This window comes from Semicossyphus pulcher, unplaced genomic scaffold (assembly GCF_022749685.1).
Source record: "Semicossyphus pulcher isolate SPU_LCO1_2020_fin unplaced genomic scaffold, fSemPul1.0.p SCAF_27, whole genome shotgun sequence".
Lineage (NCBI taxonomy): Eukaryota > Metazoa > Chordata > Actinopteri > Labriformes > Labridae > Semicossyphus > Semicossyphus pulcher.
Window position 1 is genome coordinate 6,264,082 of NW_027211701.1, and position 20,189 is coordinate 6,284,270.

Consider the following 20,189-nt stretch of genomic DNA (forward strand, 5'->3'; position numbering starts at 1 on the left):
TTAAAATTAGATCATGTTGCACTGAGAAGGGAGCTCCTCTACAAACATAACCCTTTTATTTTCCTGTCTATTTTTAACCAAAGCATGCTTCTTTCTTCACTACGACTTCGGCTTACACTTTCTCTCTGGCTCTTCTCATGTTATTTACAAAATGCTTGACACACTAAACCATATGGACAGAACAAGGAAAGCTTTGTGGAGGTCCTAGGCAAGGAGGCAGTTGTGTGCGCCCACACTCACGCACCAGCACACTAATAAAACTGAAAAAAAAAAAACAGGGGCAGCCTGGAGAGGGAGATGTTTTTCTCCATGTATATGCGGGCATGTGAGGATTCTTGTGGCATCTGTGACGCTGGTTGTTCAGTCACTGTGAAACACAGCAGATAGGTGAGAGATAGAGAGGTGCAGTGAGTCAGTGTTTCAGTGTATGCAGTAAGTAGACAGTTTTGGTGAGAGGAGCTATGCAACTGGGCAAAAGTGAGTTAGGAAGTTAAAGAGAGGAAAAAATGAAAAGAATGAGAGACACATGAGTTAGAGAGAGGCAGAGTTGGACAGAGAAAGGGGGAGTTGTTTAAAGAGCTGATCATGAGTTGCTGGAGTGCCAGAGCCGCCCTACAGTCAACTTCATGTGGACCAAAACTAAACAAGGACTGGATCTGCCCAACATTCTGAACACAGCTAATTGGCTGCAGACAGGGACACCCTTGAAGTCACCAATCAGGTGGCAGTAGTGGCAACTTCCCTCTGCTTTGTATCGTCTCTGACCCCTCCCACCCAGTGAGCTTTAAAACCAGGGGAAGGCAGAGTGCTGATTCTAGAGAGTTCCATCCTTCCTCTTTGAACCTGCCTGATGAGCATTTAAACAACTCTGATTCCTCAACCTCTTCCCAGCGGAGCACCTTGTTAAGACTCTTCTTTTAAAAGACTTTTTTTCCTCAAGCCTCTCAAGTGTCAGAGATTGAAAACCACCTGTTGTCTTGTTTTTTTATTTTGAGTTGCCCTCCATCTCTCAGCAGTCTCTTTCACTTTCAATGTGGATGAGTGTCACAGGAATCTTTCTCCTCCTGGACTGATTTAATCACCTGGCCTGTTCTCTGTCCCGTGAAAGTAGCCTCTGTTCCCTCCTCACACCATCACTAAGAACTGACTGTTAAACCTAGGTATGTATTGATCACTGAATATGCTCACTTATGTCTCCTGTGTTCCGTTTTTTATCCTAAATGTGCTTAATATTACCTTAAATGTTTCTGCATGTGGGCATTGCCAATATATGTGTGTGATTTAAACTCGGTCAGGCTGGGACGTGCTAAGTGAGAGTGCACGCCTGTCCTAGAAATAGCTCTTTGGGGCACTGCTGGGGGGCCAAATTGGCTCTTGTGGTGACTTCAGCTGTCCATCTTTGTTTTCCGTTTTTTTTCCTCTATCAATGGTTTTGACAAGCTGTAATTTTCCACTGCACTTTGTTTGAGAAAAGAGGAGTAATAAAGGCTAAGACAATGGTCAGACTGCACTAAGTATTACTATTAGTCTTTGAAAGAATATTGAAAATATTTTTTTTATAAATCTTGTTTTGAAGAAATACTGTGTTGAAAAACTGTTTTTAATTGAGACTTAATGATATCTCTGATATCAGAGTTATGGTTCAGGATGCAGTGAGCTGTTGTTGTCTTTTATTTTGAATGTGTCAAAACTAGCATCTTTTTTTATGAACTTCCTAGTCAATAATAGTTTTTTTGAAAATTATTTTTGGATTTTTTTTTTTAAGATAGTCCTCCATGTGGTATAGAAATGCTGTCAGACTTGGTCACTTTCATTCTGTTTGCTGCTTTCCGCTTTGAATCATGCAAATGAAACCTGCAACTCTTTATCACAGTCATCATCTCTGTGGGCTGACTCACCTACTCCTTGCAGCTCCTTAAGCGAACTAACAAAGTGAGCAGAGATTAACTTCAAGTTGGCCTCAAGTGATTCACTTTTTAATGTGCCTTTTGACCAATCCTTTTGTTGCGCATCCAATCTTTTAAGCTCCTGCCTGTCCATCTTTATTTCAAGGCTTCTCTGTATCTCTTATCCACCACTAGTGTCCTCTAAAGCAGAGACAAAGATATGATGGTGTAACTTGTAACTTTTGACATAGTTTTGAATATATAGATAATGTGGGTATAGGCACTTGAAATGCCAGGGGGAATTTTTCTACACTTTTCTTAGCAGTCTTGTTAGTTCAGAACCTTTCCAAACACACCGAGCTGTAAATAAGTTAATGCTTACATTGACAGCCTTATATTTGTTATGGTTCTTGATCTGTTTGTAAAGCCTTGATGGATGATTTTCCCCAAACCGTTCCCGGATAACACTTGGATCAGTTCCGGAAAAATAATCTGCAAAATGTCATGAGGCACAAAAGTGATATTGACTGAAGAGAGGGGTGTTTAAACAAACACACACAGTTGTTAATTCATGAGCTCTCTGCTGGTTCTCTTATTTTCTTCTCTCTCCCTCATTGTGAAAGACAATATGCCGGTGTCTGGAACACAGTGAGGTAACATTTCACTGCGGTTCTACATCATACGCAAGCCTTGACGCCTAGACACATGTGAAGGTTAACAGTTAGGCTCAATTCAGTGCTACTAGCTAATAGCAGATAACGCTCTGTGACTCGCCTCATGCCAAATTGCAGGGCGTGGAGATGGCGAAGAGGCACACAGCAAACACACAGTTGTCAGAAGAGTCGGTCTGAATGGAAAATTACTGAGAGGCAGAGAGATGAGGAGATGTGTGTGTGTGTGTGGGTGTGTGTGTGAAGGGGGGGGGGGTTATATTCGTTGAAAGTGTTGTAGCTGTGCCCGAGCCAAGACACGCACCTGTATGAAAGAGAATACCGCATGACATATTGAGACAGAGAAAGATAATCTGATCAAAGAGGCCATCAGTCAGGCGAATGCAGCAAAAGGTTGCACTTACATTCAGCCTCCAGGGAGCTGTCATTAGATATCATTAGATGATGTCAAACAGGCATCATACCTTCTGCAACTTAAGATTTATTCAAGCGTTTTGTACTGCGGGAGAATTCCTCAAGCTTGGATGCTCACATGCTTTGCATTTTTTGTAGCTTTAGCCCTGATATTATTCTATTCTAGTAATGGAAATACAATCAAACTTAAGATGGTTTCAGGTGACTAAACTTGTGAATGGGAATTTTTTTTTTTTTGCTTTGCTTTCATGTGGTGTGCATGTTTTCTTTTGACTTGCAAAGAGAAACAAAGCCTCACTGATGATTCATTTTTAAACCTGATGTAAGATGAACATTTTCTCTGCACTGAAACAGTTTAACAGACTTATTGCTTTTTTTAGTCATGGTGAAAATAATTGTTCTGTTGCCGTCTTGCAACATCTCAATGTGGCATGAGATGCTAATTAAGTACCAATGTGCAGATATTTTTCAGAATGTTGGCCTTACCCTTGTGAACGTTTTATTTGCTGATGTGCCTGCATTGTATTTACACATGAGCTGTGATGGAAAGTTACCAGGAGCTGAGTAAGCAGACTGGTGAGGTGACATTTACAAAAAATGTGGCATGTTATTGATTCTTCCCCTATTGCGTGGGTGTGTGAGAGCATTTAAAGGTAGGAAATGATAGGTGACTATTAAAGCCTGAGATAAACCTATGCATAACTTAGTGATAATGTTGGCAGCATGAGGTATAATTAAAGCAGACACATCCGCCTCACAGGGCCACTGAAAGGACAATTAGCATATTTGTGACCTTGTTGTGACCCTTTTGGGGTTATTAATTATATCTGTGGCAATATCATTTCTTGGCTCCAGAGTTAGGTGGCTATGAACATAGATGTAAAAAACATCCAGGCTGTTTCATGCTTCTTAAAACTCTTGTCTACTGTTTCTACCTTGTGGTGTTACTTCCATTAATCTTTTTTAATCTTTAATTTTTTTTAACGATTGTGGCCACCAAATTATTTATAGTTTTGGTTATGAAGTGGACTCAAGCTGTGTGTATTTTGCAACAGTTGCCTCAAAGTCAGAGTCTCTAACTCTGCTGCACTGAAAGTTTTTGCCTGAAGCAAACATGAGCAAACTATTAACTTTCATAGAATTTCTTGATCTGGTTTGGATCAAACCCTGGCTCGTACTGAAACCGGATCTTAAGTAACGGCAAAAATCCTGAGAATGTAGGTTACGCCAGGGTAAAAGAAGTCTGACTGAGACATTTTCCAAATGTGAAATAGTGTTTCATCCCCGTGTTGTGTTTGGATCAGAGGTTGGCGAATATGAGAACATAGTCTCACTGAGTAAAGGCAGATGATCCATAATCCCTCACAAGTTCCTTAATCACATTACATTAACTATTAAAAGAAGAAGGCAAAAAAAAGTATGCGTTGGTGTGGGTATAGTAAGGAAGGGAACTCTTTTTTTCAACTCCAAAATAGGTCAATAGGCATGGATATCCACAGAGACTTTAGGCCCCTTTCCGCTCTGTGAAATATCTTGCATAGTGTTTCAAAGAAGGGGGGGGGGGTCACAAAAATAGTCTGGACTGTGAAAATCCTGCTTGGCTGAAAAGACCTTAACAAACAGATAAACATCTGGGAGAAATAGAGAGCTTTCACGTTTTATCTTTTCAAACAGATTCGAATGCCTACAAATAGCCTCCAGTCCTCTCAGTAACAAACCCAGAATACATCACCAAACCTTAGCATGTTGTAGCTTCTTTTAGCTCGTAGTCTTGCTTTTACAGCACACTGTATCGTTTAGTCTCTTTCCCCACTTGATTGTCCGCACAACAGGAATCTGTTTTTAACCAAAAAGCTTGGATACACCAACTTAAGCTAGCTTGCTTGCTACCAAGCTACAGAGTCGCTGGCAAGCTAAAGTTACTTTTTAAAGCTAAAGGGAGAGTATAAGAGACTAACATCGATCTGGTGGGTAGAAACACAACTCCAAACATATTCAAACTTCTAATCTACACCTACTGCTACTGCTGACTCAATATTTGTGATAGTATAGTAGCCTAGTAATAGTAATGGTAGTGAATTAACTAGCACGTTAGCAAGCCAAAAGTGCTACTTTTACTATTTCTGAAGGGAAAATTTCTCCGAAACTCCTGAGACTGGGACACGTGCCGTTTACAATTCACGTAATAATGTTCTCTTGTTTAATGAAAGGACAAAAAATATCAGCAGCCCACAGGGAAATCTGCCATGGCTGCAGTTGCATGAAACCCCATAAAAACTTTACAAGTCCCTGGAATAGTTCCAGCTGTCAATTGTTCTCGTAGAGGTAAATACTAGTGGATTCTAGGAGTGGCTTATTCCGTTGTAGTGGAGTAAAATAAGCTGTGAAACACTGTGGAAATATGTATAGTTTCTCCAAGAGACTGTACTCTACTACTATGTATTCTTCATGGGACACAGTACCATCAGCTTAATGTTATACAGACTGCAATTCTTTGTTGTCTTTGAACCTATATGTCTTCCACTGGAAAAATATCAAGCCTTTAATCTAACGTGATACTGTTTGAACTCTGCAATGTCTGGTATGTATAGGCTGCAACAGATTGCACAAACACAGAACACAGGACAACACATGAGCCACGTGAGTAAGCTTTTCAGGCTTTTGTTGACTTTGGCGCAGAGCCGCCCCCCCTCTGCCCCTCACTCATTCCTTCCATGCCCTCGCATAAACACACACACACACACACACACACACACACACACACACACACACACACACAGTTGCCTCCTGCCCATATTTTTCAGACCAGTCCTTTCACAAACACTTCCTTTTTTTCCTCTCCCTATTCTCCAAAGTGGATTTACTCACATTCTTTGTTCCTCGAGTTTTATGATTCGAGCCATTACCTCTTCTTTTTTTTTTATAGCTTTTATATAACAAATGTGTTTTTCACTACATTGGGCAAGGGCCGTGACTTGTTTTCCACCATGACAATGATGGCTTTGTTTACAATTAATGAGCTCTGTATGTAATAAAGATAACGTTTTTCTAAGAATGTGCCTTACTGTGATATTTTAGATAGCAATCTCGTCTTGAGTCCTTCACTTTTCCTGGACTGCATTAACACCGTTGCTACAGCGTAGTCAACGTTAGCCATGTTAATGTGCAAAGTGGGTGCAATAAGGTGCAAAGCAGCAGTAAAAGATTAACGCTTCTTTTATAGATGCAAAGGCTTTTCTCATCTTTGAAACCTTTTTTAGAATCCAATGCACAGTTACAGTAACCACACACACATAGACACACATGTGTACGCACTAACTTGGCTCTGAGTTGTGTTCACTTCCCGATGTTTGGGGTCGAACCTCGGGCCGCCCAACCACTGAAGACGGGGGACAACATCTGTCCGCCATCTTTGTCAGTGCTGCAAAGTATTATGGTGAGACCCCTTTTGCCTCTTCGACTCTTCATCCTCCCATCCCTCACACATTTGCCTTCTTGTTTTCATTCTCCGCTGTAGCTTTTCTACACACCCCATCACTCTTCTCTCAAGCAAGCAGAGCCAGGTCATCTAAGATGCTGCTGCTCCTTTCTTTTTTCACTGCAGCCTTTTCTTTATACACTTTCTTTCTTTAAGAAGACAAAGTCCTTTTTTCACCTTATCATCTCCTTCTGTGCATTAATTTGAATACATGCTACTGTTTTCTGTTCACTACTATTGATTATTGTTGATCATTTGCGCTTAGCTTCATGCACATGTTGAATATACTTTTTTGTTTGTCAGGATCATCTTAGATGACAATTCAATTTGAGTCAACATTCCTACCCTACCCTACCATTTTCCTGCAGTTCTAAAAATGTTAAATGAGAATATGTATTGTGATGTGATTGTTTGTGCACTTTAAACTGTGTTATAGTGATTCAAACAACTATTGCAACCAGAATTTTGCAAATGTTCTGTTTCAAGCTGTAATAAACTCAAATTTTCATGTTTTTTTATTCTGTCTCTCAACAGGAAGCACACACAGAAGTAGTTCATGATGGCTCTTAATGTGCCTGGTCTGGTGGTGATGGCGGGATTCTACCTGCTGATCTTGGGTACGGGAATCTGGGCATCCATGCGCTCCAAAAAAGAGGAGAAGAAGTGCTCAGGAGATGGCATGGAGATAACGCTCCTGGCCGGACGCAACATCAACTTGCTTGTTGGCATCTTCACTCTTACTGGTAAATTACACAGAGGGGCTTTATTCAGACACCAGCTAATTGTCTGTACGATGTTTTACAGCTTAAAAAATTCCTTCATTGTGTCTAGTGGTGATGTGTCTTAAAGAATAATTATTTGGTTCATACAAAGAAGGAATGCATGAGTTAGCAAGGTATCTGAGTCATAATTCTTCTTCTAATGTTTATGCGTTTGTCTCTCTGCAGCTACTTGGGTGGGCGGAGGCTTCATCCTTGGTATAGCTGAGGCAACATACAACCCAACACTTGGTGCAGTGTGGGCTCTCATGCCTGTACCATATGTCCTGACCTTTTTCTTAGGTGAGTAGCAGCCCCAAGCTTTAAACCCTGAACCATAAACACCCCCCTCTTTTTTGAGAAATGATGTAAGCTGAATGCATTCTGGGCCAAAGTAATTAGATACAACCCAGCCTCTGAAATTACTTAAGTGCGTGTTGTCCTTGTGTTGCACAATATTTAGGAAGGCACAAATGAGAAGAACAGACATGGACTTGGCAGTCCAAGGGACAAAGATTTTGAATGCAGCGAAAACAATTCCCAAGTTTTGTTACGTTGCTGCTATATCCCCAACCCTCATCCAACTCCACGCACCAATAAAAGTGTCGCTCATGTTAAAAATAGGGCCATGAGAAATCAGTTAAGGATTGTAACTTGAAGCAACAGGTGCAAAAGCATGAGTTCACCCAGAGACTTCACCCACTCCCGAATTCATCAAAACGACAAACTCAGTGGTTCCTCTGTAAACAATTGTAACAGGTGAAAGAATCAACACTGAGGCCCCAATGCCGCAAAGGCCTGCGCGGTGTGACTAATGGGAACTGGAAACACCAAATTCCCTGATCAGGAAATCTAACATTCCCCGCTCTGTTAAAGTCTATTGTTGGCAAAGTGGACCCATGAGTTCAGCTGAAGGTGTTTATTGCGTTATCTGGACTGAACACTTATTTTCTTGTTGTTCACACACACACTTGTTCCCTCATCCTCTTCCACCTTTTCCCCTCTCCTTTGTGTTTTTAACGGACAGAAATATTGCCATGTTTCAACACTGAAGGCTTCATCATTTCCAGAGAGAGATTGTAATTGTATGTTAATCCTTTCCCTTCTGCTCCAGGTGGCTTTTTCTTTGCCAAGCCTATGAGAGAGAACAAGTATGTGACAATGATGGATCCCTTCCAACAGAAGTATGGGAACGTTCTGAGCAGTGCGCTGATCTTTCCCGCACTAGTGGCCGATGTCCTGTGGGTGGCACGCACACTCGTCAGCCTGGGTAAGTTACTTCACACTATAAAACTGTCTGGCACTTTAATGTGAGCACACACATACTGGTGCAATCATGCGGGCACCAACAAATCTGGATTCACATTGGCATAAACACTTTAATGAAAAAAAGCTGGGTGTTGATGGATTGTGCTTTTTTGGCACCAACTCAGTCTTATTTATACTGCAATGAAGCAGGTGAGAGTTAAAAGGAAAAACCTGATATGACATGAGAAGAACAGCTGTATAATAAACATCCTGTGACACTCTCAAAACTATTTACATTCACTGTTCAATGTCATTTTATTTTATTGCATTTCATTGTCGCTGTTTCTGGGTTTTTTTACCACACACTTCTTTTAGATAAACTAAAAACACAGAACAAAATATTAGTGAAAACTATTCAAAGAAAGTCAATTGACCACTTACCATCTCCTTCTTTCACACAAGTGCAGTCTAATTACTATTACAGTTGTGATTATTACATTAGCTGGGGCATCCAGCACACCATTAACTATATTACTTTGTGGGGTTAAAAGTAACTTACAAGTGCTCGGGACACTATGCATTATCCTTGTTTTTCTAGCAGTATATATGAAGTCATAGTATCAGGTTTTAAACAAGTCAGCTGAATACAATACAAAGTCATGAACCAACCAACCAAAGGAGCTAGGTAGACCTTTGTCAGAAATCAAGACTAAGAGGTCGTAAATCTGTCAAAGTTGATGTTGTTGTGTGAGGAAAGCTAGATAGCCTTAAAACGGTAGGAAAAGGGAGTCTTGCTTATCTAACGGTCAGCAACTTACCAGTAGGCTACTTAATAAACCAAGCTGGGCTGTACCATGCTAGCCTGCAAAACCAATCGCCTATAATTAAATATTTTACCACACCAAGCTCTAGTTTGAAAAGCATATAGGCATATTACAATTTTCAATCAAACATTTCACACCCAGACGCATTAGACGCTTGTCTTTGGAGGCTTTCTGAAATAACATATGAGACAGTATTTGACCCTTAACATTGTAAGAACAACAAGGGTCATTCAGGCATTATTTGTGCAGATTTATGCTGCCTGATAGATTATGCTTAGGTAAAATGGCCATTTTGTAATATAATTAGCATTGTTATGTAATGCTTCTATAGAAGCTACTACATCTGGTGCTATTGCTTTTACTGTTGTTTCTCTAATGTGTGTGCGTTCATTTGTTTATGCGCTTCGATAATGGATGAACGTGTGCATGTGCTCTGCAGTGTGAACGTGTCTGAGAGAAAATGTGTGTGCTGGTCGGTGGGTGTGTATATAATGTTTTCTTGAGTGTTTTTAATGCTGTTTTCTTTTCCAGTGTTATTTGAAAAGGGGGTTAAACATCGAGCAGCCTGTTGATTGTGAAAGGTGATCAATTCTGATTCAAATCAGATTGTTGTGTCATTAGAGGCTTTTCAATTATCTGTGCCAAGGCACTGACTAACCGGCAGCATAAATATTACATGTCAATTTAATTTCTGTGTTAGATGGTGTTTAAACAAACTTAAGAGAACCAATGAAATCCATTGAACCCTGTGTTTGAATGACCAAGGTAGCACCACATGCTGTGCTGACACTCCACAAAAGGACTGGTAGGAAGGCAGGAATGTTCCTGGGACAATTTTCTCCAAACCTATAAAACCAATATAGAATCAGGGGACCCCTCACTCCTCAGTTAAACCTCCTGTCGTTGTTTCTGGGACAGTTATGAATACATCCCTGATGTGTGCTTGGTATCACACACAGACACACACACACACACAAACACTTGACACTCCAGAGAATGCACTGAGCATTTGACCCACCACAGGGGCGTTGTTGCTGGGAAACTGTTTATCTGTGTGTGTGTGTGTGTGTGTGTGTGTGTGTGTGTGTGTGTGTGTGTGTGCGTGCGTGTGTGTAGGTGTGTGTGTGCGTGTGTGTGTGTATGGTGGCGATGGTGGTGGTGGTTCATTGCCAGAAATTATTTAACTTATTTAAACACACTGTGCTGTCAGTTAGCTGTGTGGTATCAACAGTACGCAGTCATGGTCAAATTTCTTCCGAGAATGAATCAGGGACAGGACAGAGAGGTTATGTGTGTGTCTGTGTGTGTGCACGCACATGCGCAAGCTTTGAAAGTGGGACATGGATCTAAAAACAACATGGGGGTATTTGGGCGGCCCCTTCTCTCTGTCCATCCCTGGTGTTGCCCATTACGCCCAGAGGCCCCTGAATCTCATTCCACCTTTCCCCTCCCTAAATTTAGCTTGAAGGGGAACAGCACAGCTCAGCATAGAACAAATATGAGATCCATTGCTATATCTTGGTAACAGCTCAAATAAGAATTATTTAATATACAGTGATAAGGTTGCATCATGTTCCAACCATAAGAGAAGTCACAGGACAAACTAAGACCCTGTTTGATCTGGAAATGTATCCAGATCCAGTTGACATGGATTTCAGTTCACACATGGCATCAAAATGCATCTCCACTGACCACTTGTGGCCACAGTTGCTTACCTGATTACATTTCAGTCAATATGAATTACACAACTACATAACAGGCAGCAAAGATACCCAGAAATGTTTTAAATATGACCTACCATAAAAGCAAAGTGAACCGATCACAGTAAATGCTTCCTTTGCTGTATTTTCTAAACATCCTGTTCATTGTGGTCATACACATTGTGTCACTAAACACCTCTAAATCTATTCCCAACTGTATTTTGAGCTCAGATGCATTTTTTGTGCCAAGTGTGAACAGGTGGTTAATCATTTTGATATCTACTATCTTGTTTTCTGAAGTGTTTGGTTAGTCCGTCTTTAAATCAAAATGCAAAAACAAACTACTTCAGATTATATAATAAAGTAGCTAAGACACGCTGGCTAAAAGCTCACAGGGTAACAGATCAGATTTCAAAAATGTAAAACACATGTGGTGAAAGCCTAAACTGCAAAAGCCAAGCATAGTCTGAATGGTGCACAGCTAGTGGGGAAGAGAAAGTTGAGACAGGATTGAGTGGGGGAGGGGGTGGGGGGGTCGATGGGAGGGTGAAAGGTCAGCAGGGTGTTGAGTGGCGATCGATGGTGCCGATCTGACACTTCTCTGTTTAAGGGCATTGTTGTGGTGTGGCTGCAGGCTGCGGCTGGGGAGACCCTGGCAATGTGGCAGAAGAGACGGTGAAGGTAGTGACGTTTTGCTTGCCTTGTTTGAGTAACAAGATGTCTTTCCTTGATTAATTTGTTTAAATTTACTTATATATAAATATTTATTTTAAACACATGCTTCACTACTGAAGACACTTCTCTTTACCTTTATCTTGATTTTTTTTGTTAAATTCACTTATTTAAGATCAATCTTCTAAAAGGGTGATAATTCACCCAAGAGGGTGAGAGTTTTATTTGGAGTCACAATCAATAGGCTGCTTCTGTTATGTGCTTCTGTTCAGTTCTGTTTGTATTAATTTTATCATGATCAGTTTGTTTTTTTATTGTTGGTTTGTTGCATTACCTAAGCTCTTGGATGCTTTTTAAAGGTTTAAACCGAAGCAACCTTGACTAAGTATAACTTAACTCGTGACTTATATGGCTAGAAATGTTATATTTTGCTTTTTGTTTGTAAAAGTCTCATTTCATTTGGGTTTTTTTACTTCTTAATAATGCATTTAGATATATAAACAGTTTAACAAGACAGTGTCACTGCGCAGCTTCTTTTAAAATCGTTAGGATTACAACATAAGTGTGGATGCATGTATATGTGCGTGTCTGTGTATGAGAGAAAAGATTTTAAAGCAAATAGAGACTGAGAAACTAATAAAACTATTTAACTATCACAATAAGCAGTTGCATGTATGAGTAGCAATCAACTGCTTTACATTAGATGACTTGCTATAACAGTATTTGTTTCTATCAGTCCCCTGATGTTCATCGCTGTGATGTGTTGTTTCAGGTGGAACTATGAGTGTGATCCTGGACCTGTCCTATGTCTACTCCATCATCATCTCCTCAGTAGTGGCCATTATCTACACACTGCTTGGTGGGCTCTACTCTGTGGCCTACACAGATGTCATACAGCTCATCCTCATCTTTGTCAGTCTGGTAGGTAATATCTTTTCACCTGCGCACACAGTTGTGCACATAGCCATGTTGAACATGAAGGGCAGGGACCTTTTGAGCGCTAGCTCCATTCCTCTGTTCAATGATGAAGATCACTGAGGTGTCCAAAGAACTACATAGTTGGAATAAGTTGATGAAAGAGTCCCCAGGGATCACGTTTCAAAAGCCTATAGAGAGGTCAAGCAGAGGTAGAGTGTAGATTACTATCTATTTATTTATAGTTTTTTTATATACCTACTGTTACCTACCATTAGTAGGCTATTTAAGGATTCTCCAGATTGGTTGATCATAATAACATACATTGTTATATTTTGATTTATGTATGAAATAAATGCTCATGTATCCGACTGTAAACCTCAACCTTAATAAACAAATGACATCATAATGTAGCCTAACGTTACTAAAGAGGCCATTTCTGAGTGGCTTTGATCCTGATGGTCTCACCCTATCACAGAATGCGAGTGGGATGATGCTGCGTTCAAAACATCTCAGAAATACAGGACAAAGCCTGTCCCGTATTGATTCAAAATGGGACGCAGCATTTAATTGTCAAATTTGGAACAATTCCATATTTTAAGGGACAGTTGGCAACCCTACCTAAAACCAAATTTATTCGCTTATTTGAGAACAATAAAATACATTTGAAGTTTCCAATAATTCAGTGTTCAAATGGCTTTCCTCCAAAATAAACTGACAAATCTTTGCAAGAAAATGTGTTTCTAGCACCTTAATGACGTAGCGCTTACACAGACCAAGTAGTTAAACTTCCATAGCTAACTGCTAACACTGAGGCTAACTGGGAACATGCTGGTCAGTATTGAGAGTTCACTTTACTTTCTCTTATTCCTGTTAGGTGTCGTTTTACTCCCTGTCGCATTATGTTCTCCGTATTGTACATCAGTAAAAATGTATTCAAAAAAGTTCCCTTATATGACCGAGAACCCCCAGTTAGCCAACTGTCTGGAAGGAGGCTTGCTAGCCTGTTACATAACAAAACAGAAAGTTCATAGCCAATAGACATATTTTTACACTTACAGATATATTTCACGAATACTTGCTATTCGTCAGCTTGAGGAGAAGAAATTGTAAACGACTGATTGTGCTGAGAGCATTGGTACGACTGCGCATTCAAGCCCCTTTAGACTACATATTGCTGTCACTCCTGAACCTCCCAAACCCTGAATGGTATATACACTACACTTAGCCTGAATACTCACTGAGCTAAAAAGTTAACTCCTAACTTTAAAATCTCCCCACGAGGACAGTTTAAAAGCTGGTCAGGAGATTTCAATCATATCACATGATCTTCTTTAGCAGCATGAAGAAATGTATTGTATGATTATTGTTGTAAGCGCTTTATCTTCATGTCCGACTATTAAAACTGGTCACACGACATCAGCTGATATGATCCTGCAATATGATTAAAAAGCTCCAGACCTTACTTAAGGGGCCTCATGGTGAGGTTGTGTTTTTTTATTAAATGATGTGAGAACAAATGTTGAAAACCCCTCAGAACCTGGAGCTTTAGCTCAAACTACAACTAGTTTCAGATTCCTAATTTCCAGTGACAGACTGAAAGCTCCTCCCCTGGGCCCATAATCAGATTAACCGTGTTCTTGTGTTTGTGTATACAGTGGGTGTGTGTTCCTTTCCTGTTGACCAACCCTCACTCTGTGGACATCTCACTAACCGCTTACAACGAGACCTTCCAGGCTCCCTGGGTCGGCACGGTGGAGCTTGATGAGGCCGGCAAGTGGTTTGACGACTTCATGCTGCTGGTGAGTGGAGTAGGAGAAGTCATCACACACACAGAGGGCTCTAATACACAGCTTATCTGGTATTTACATAACTCTGGCTATTACAGCAATTAAATTAAAAGGAACTCAGTGGTCAAATTAAATGGGCTGATTTCATTAGTGTAGCAAACAACTAAGCACAACAACAACAACAGGGTCATGAGAGGATTGCTCCTTCTTCCCCTGTGTAGCTGCACAAACTGATTCCTGTCATCATGTCTCAACTGTGTGTTTGTGCCAGGCTCTGGGCGGTTTGGCCTACCAGGCGTTCTACCAAAGAATCCTGTCAGCCTCATCTTACACCCAGGCTCAAGTGACCTGCTTTGCCTCTTCAGCCTTCTGCTTGGTGCTCGGTATCCCCTCCGTGCTGATCGGGGCTGTGGCTGCGTCAACAGGTACACATTCCAACTTACAGTTCTAGAAAATTCTGAACTCTGCATTCCTAAGCTTGGAGTCTGTATATGCTTTGGGCTTCTGCATTTAAAACAGTCAGAGTTTGTACATTTTCTCTCATCATTTCACTGAATTAAGTTCTGTTTATCAGATTTTGTCTCTTGCTTGATTCAATTATTTCTCCCCTTGGTCTCTCAAACATTCCTTTGGTCTTCATCCAAATATTCATCTGTCCTTCCTCCCAGACTGGAACGCAACCAGCTATGGATTGCCGACCCCCTATGAGCGTGACCAGGCCGGCTCCATCCTCCCCATCGCCCTGCAGTTCCTCACACCCCCTTACATCTCTGTCATCGGCATCGGAGCTGTGGCTGCTGCTGTCATGTCCTCCATGGACTCAGCTCTTCTGTCCTCCGCCTCATTGTTTTCCTCAAATATCTACAAGAACATCATCAGAAAGCAGGTGATGATTTGAGAAACATACAAAGATGGACTGTATTTCCATAACCACATTTTTTGGGTTAAATTTACAAGGAGCAATAACTACAAATGCAGAATGCAGAACAACTGAGAAATACAGGTTTAGCCAGGACAGCCACAGCACACCTTATTTTTTGATAAAACAGTGTCAATCAAACAATGTCTGATTGATGTCTCAAAATGGACTAAATTTGCATTTACTGTGTTTTGGCTTTGAAGATCAATGTAGTCACCTGCTCAAAACGAATTTTTTAGTTGGAATGGACAGAGAGACAATTTGCATGATAAAGTTATTTAGTATCTTCATTTGCTCTGAGAAACTCATGTCATTAAATTTGACCTTTTTAATTCATGAAAAGCATGCAATGCCAAAATCTCTCTTTTGAGATCATAACTTTGCCTCCAGTTGCATAATGATCAGCTGGAAATAAGTCTTGTGTCGTGTGTGGGTAGCCACAAGACATTTACAGCCCAGAGTCTGTGTCATTATACTGTACTCTCGCATGAAAAGCTGGAGGCAGCAACAAAGTAGCTATTGACTTTACAATACTGCCCATACTGTACAGTATGCCCTCTGTTTCAGTTTATGATGTTTGCTCTCTTATAACAATGATCTATTTCATTATTTCACCCCCAAGGAATGTACCATATAATTAGCCCGTTCACTGTTGGGCTCTTATAGAGCTGTAACCTGGTACTTATTTTGTAAGGGGAGCTCTCGGCCCAGGAGGCCTCACGACAAGATGATCCTTAGATCCTTACATTACATAACAAGGTCTAAAGTGAAATTTAACTCTCTTGGTCTTTCTCATTGTCTCTCTCTCTTCTCCTTCAGGCGTCAGACCGTGAGATGCAGTGGGTGATCCGTATCTCAGTGGTGGTCGTGGGTCTGGCAGGCACTGCCCTTACTTTCCTGGACAGCAGTGTCTTGGTCTTCTGGCTTGTGGGCGTCGACATGTCCTACACCATCATGTTCCCTCAGCTGGTTTGCATCCTCTTCTTCAAGGTGTCCAACGGCTATGGAGCCTCCGTGGGCTACTTGATGGGAATCATCATGAGGGTCCTCAGTGGTGAGCCCCTCATTGGCCTCCCACCAGCCATCCATTTCCCAGGCTGCCGGATGGACGCAGAGGGAAAGCTAACACAGTATTTCCCATTCCGCACTGCCATCATGGTCATCTCACTCGCATCCATTCTGATTATCTCATGGCTGGCGTCTGTCATTTTCAACAAGGGTCTGCTGCCCGAGAGTTGGGATGTGTTCAAGATCAAACGCAAGCAGAAACCAACACCTGGTGCAGCGGACCACAAGAGGACCATCTCTGAACAGGAAGAATCATCCGTGGCAAAGCAGCTACTGGACACCACCACCCTCTAAAGAGGCCCGTGAAGAGAGAAAAGATGGGCACTGGATGGAGTAGACATGTTTGTCTGCTAAGCAGGACTTCACAGAGGAAAACGGCGAAGACTGGACATTATGTACATGATCTGTGCAGTGTCACAGTAAATTTGAGTTGATGACATTTACATTAGCCGAGTGTGATACGAGCTCTCTGGCACCTTACTTCAACAGCTGCCTATTGCAAAGTCTATTACAGATAGTACAGTGAAAATAGGCTCCTTGGATAGGTTTGGTTAGCAAAAAGCCAGCATTTTATTTAGTGAAATTGATTACATGCAAATCGCCAGAAAAGAATATCAGTTGCATCTGGGTACTTTGAGTGGACTTTTTTCCATTTCAAAATGTAAGCAGGCCACACAAAGAATCCAGACGAAAGTCCAACCATTAAGACATTTAAATTCAATAAATTCAACTGAAGTTAAATGTTCACAATACAACAATGTATACCTTTTAATCATTAGATACTCCTCAAATAGAAATATATATGTACATTAATATAGGTTGATAAAGATATAGTTTTTCCACTTTTTGATGAATTGAGACACCGCCTTGAGATTCCTTCTGACCAACATCAATTCAGCTCCTGAAGACCACCACACTGTGGCAACACATTATGGCAAAAAAGACCCAAAAGTCCAATAGTATGAATAGTTTACAGTTCACAAAAACAAGTTTGTAATTATTTATTCCAATTTACTTTTTGTAGGAGAAAATGCTTCAGGCTTTGTTATGTAGCCACTCAAAAAACTGAAACGCACCAAACCATCTTTTTCATCCTTTACTAAGTTATCAGTTTGACCCAGGTGTGCCTCACAATGCTGTACTGTACTGTGAGTGCACCTAGCTTCTCTCTCAATGTGAACCTCTGTAAATGATTCGCAGCTATTTGCAGCAGGACAGGGCTCTCTTTCACACCAGAACAAAGAAATGCTACACAGAGAAGTTTTGCAGGCCCTGTTATGTTCCTAGACGCATTGCGAAAGACATTTCAGAATTTAACCTTTATTTGTGATTCGATCGCTTCTGCTTAAAGCTCTGCTATACGGTGATTCTTCTAAGCTTGCTTAGATAATAATAGATAATCAATTTTTACCTTCTTAGATATACCTTATACATACAATCATCGCTTAAAAACCATTGTGATCTTATTCCAAAATGACAGACTGCTGTTTTCTAATCACCGAAGTGCTTAGCTCTATATTAGCAAAAATCTTGGTTTTGCAGCAGCCTGAAAATGTTTCTCTGTTTTTGCAGAGAAGAATCTTAGTGTGAATCTGTGAATGTGTGGAGAGGACAATCAAGAGTTTTAAGAACACCCTGTCTGACTGCTCAGACTTGGGTTTCAGTGCAATGCAGGTGGTTTTATTACACAAGCAATACTGAGAATCAAAAAAGGCAACAAAAACATTGGAGTCACACAGACACTATTTCAGGTTTTATAAAAAATTCAATATTTTGTTGTAATTGTTTAATATTACCTTTTTGTCATGCATAGCAGTAAGGAGAGACAGAACTGTAAAACCTTACCTCCCATCATCCTGCAGGAATTGTAAGGCCAACCCCCACAGCTGCTGTTTACTCACATGATAAATAACTGAATGTAGCAGTTTTCTACAAAATGCACGGAGAGAAAAAACATAAGACATGTTCCTCATTTTCTTCTCCGTCTGTCAGTGTTAGACATTTTCCGTTTAGTTTTTCTGTGACTTTGTACTGTAGAGTTAATTTTCTGTCATTACTTCCTGCAGTTGTAGTTTACAGTGGGATCATTTTTCATTTGAGTTGGAGAAAATGTTTGCAACTGAGACTCTAAGAATGTACACTAAAGTTTCACAACAGTACAGTTTTGCAACCTATTCATGATTAGATATGATTACAGAACAGTCTGTTGTATTTTTCAGTGTATATGTTATTGTACTGAGCCTACTAAGTACTTTGTCATCAAAAAAGATCCCTGCTAATGTGCTAATGTCTGACAGTCAGAAAGCCTTTCTCTACCATACTGTTGCCTTTAATATCACTGGAAACTGGTTTCTGTCCGCTGTCAGTGCTTCTGCGCTGGTCATCGTAATATGGGTGTATAAGCTTGTCATTGTTCAAATACCTCAACCGGCGGTAATGTTTGCTTTAAGAATGCGAGACTTTAACCTATATTTTGACTTCTATCCAAAGCATACTGTGTGAATGTCCTTTTCCAAAGACTGGAAGCACAGGAGAAACTGTGTCTCAAACAGGACGCATGCAGGACACGATGCATCCATCTTTTTATATGCGTTATTGTGATTTTTACCTGTATTATACTCTTGTACTGTACAGTCTAATCATGATTTGTATATTTACACTTTTTGTTTTTTATTAAAGTTGATCACTATGCGTTGTGAGTTTTAGAGGAGAAACACAAATGTGTATTTTATCTCAAGTTAACAATGTTAAAGTAAAAATAAATTCACCTTCAATTTTGCAGAACATTAATGTTATTTCACCTCCACACTTTTAAATCACTGTTCCTTTGTGTCAGCAGTGATTTAGATGTGTTTTGTACACACCACAAGAAAAACATGTTACATGCCGATGAGTGAAAGACATGGCCATGTAGAACAAACTCAAACTCCTGCCTGACAACGTCTCATTTCTTTTCATTACTTAATGGAAGAAAACTTGTCTGTGGTCCTCAGAAAGTCGTCCACAATGCTGTAAAGGATTGGAAGGGACGCCTTAATGATGGAGCATGTATATGTCATCTGTTTATTTCATCACTTTTTGAGGAGAAGGGTTTTATTTTCCATGTTGGGTTATTCAGACATTCTCTTTGAAAGTGCTGAGAAGTTGGTAGTTTTAAAATATAAATAGGTGATGAGTTCTTTGTTGCATTTTCCCCTAATATGTATGTGGTTTTATACTATTATGCATGTTGATTTTGATTAACTGTGTTGTTTGTATACTGAACTTTTGTGAAGGCTGTTCTCTCTTGCCACTTGGCAAGGTCCTACTTTGTAATCGATTAATGTAAATCCCCATGGGGTGATGTTCTGTCAGAATAAAGGCTGAAACCAAACGACTGCTTCTTTGCTGTCTTACTCTTTTTAATGGGTCATGCAACACTGCCCTCCTCACTTGCTTTTTAAAAAGCAGAATAAAACATAAAATCACCAGAAGAACTGCATCATACTCAAATCAAACACTGTGGAGTGGGGTACTCTCAAGTCAACAGTTATTAGTGGATCTATTTTAGTCTATTTGCTTCAGAGTAGCCTCTTAAAATCTAACTCAACTTTTTTCGAACAAGTGATTAAAGAAGTCATGGAAGGTGTTTACCTAATTCTGTTGTCAAGCTCCTTAAAACATTTGGTGACAATCCCAACCTTCTGACTCCATGAGTGTTCCCGTACCCTAACCAGAGTGCTTTTGTTGCCTAAACTTGAAAACTATTGTTTCCTCTCTCCATTACACCTTGTGCCTGGGACTTTTAGCACAGTTATAGACTATTGTTTAAACTTTAGATATGAAAATTAAAAGTTTAGTGAGCAA

The 20,189-nt window shown here is 40.3% G+C and overlaps 1 protein-coding gene across 5 annotated transcripts; it reads left to right on the top strand.

The window, feature by feature from the left end:
- The first annotated feature begins 816 nt into the window (after positions 1-816).
- On the top strand, positions 817-19,716 carry LOC138605002 (high affinity choline transporter 1-like). Of its 5 annotated transcripts, XM_069677067.1 has the most exons (10): positions 817-1,160; positions 5,563-6,407; positions 6,984-7,192; positions 7,397-7,510; positions 8,322-8,477; positions 12,424-12,572; positions 14,225-14,368; positions 14,628-14,781; positions 15,025-15,242; positions 16,095-19,716. In XM_069677067.1, exons 3-10 carry the CDS (start codon positions 7,006-7,008, stop codon positions 16,635-16,637), a joined length of 1,665 nt encoding a protein of 554 aa, XP_069533168.1. In that variant the 5' UTR covers positions 817-1,160; positions 5,563-6,407; positions 6,984-7,005; the 3' UTR covers positions 16,638-19,716. The 5 variants fall into 5 exon arrangements, with proteins under 5 accessions (XP_069533168.1, XP_069533166.1, XP_069533167.1 ...); XM_069677065.1 differs by lacking the exon at positions 5,563-6,407; XM_069677066.1 differs by lacking the exon at positions 817-1,160 and having other exon boundaries at positions 1,171-6,407.
- The last annotated feature ends 473 nt before the right edge of the window (positions 19,717-20,189 follow it).

Excerpts from the sequence above, each read along its gene's own strand:
- LOC138605002 (XM_069677067.1), top strand. The coding sequence starts at position 7,006 with ATGATGGCTCTTAATGTGCCTGGTCTGGTGGTGATGGCGGGATTCTAC. Across the intron at positions 7,511-8,321 it reads TGTCCTGACCTTTTTCTTAG|GTGGCTTTTTCTTTGCCAAG; the intron begins GTGAGTAGCAGC and ends CTTCTGCTCCAG. Across the intron at positions 12,573-14,224 it reads TCCTCATCTTTGTCAGTCTG|TGGGTGTGTGTTCCTTTCCT; the intron begins GTAGGTAATATC and ends TTGTGTATACAG.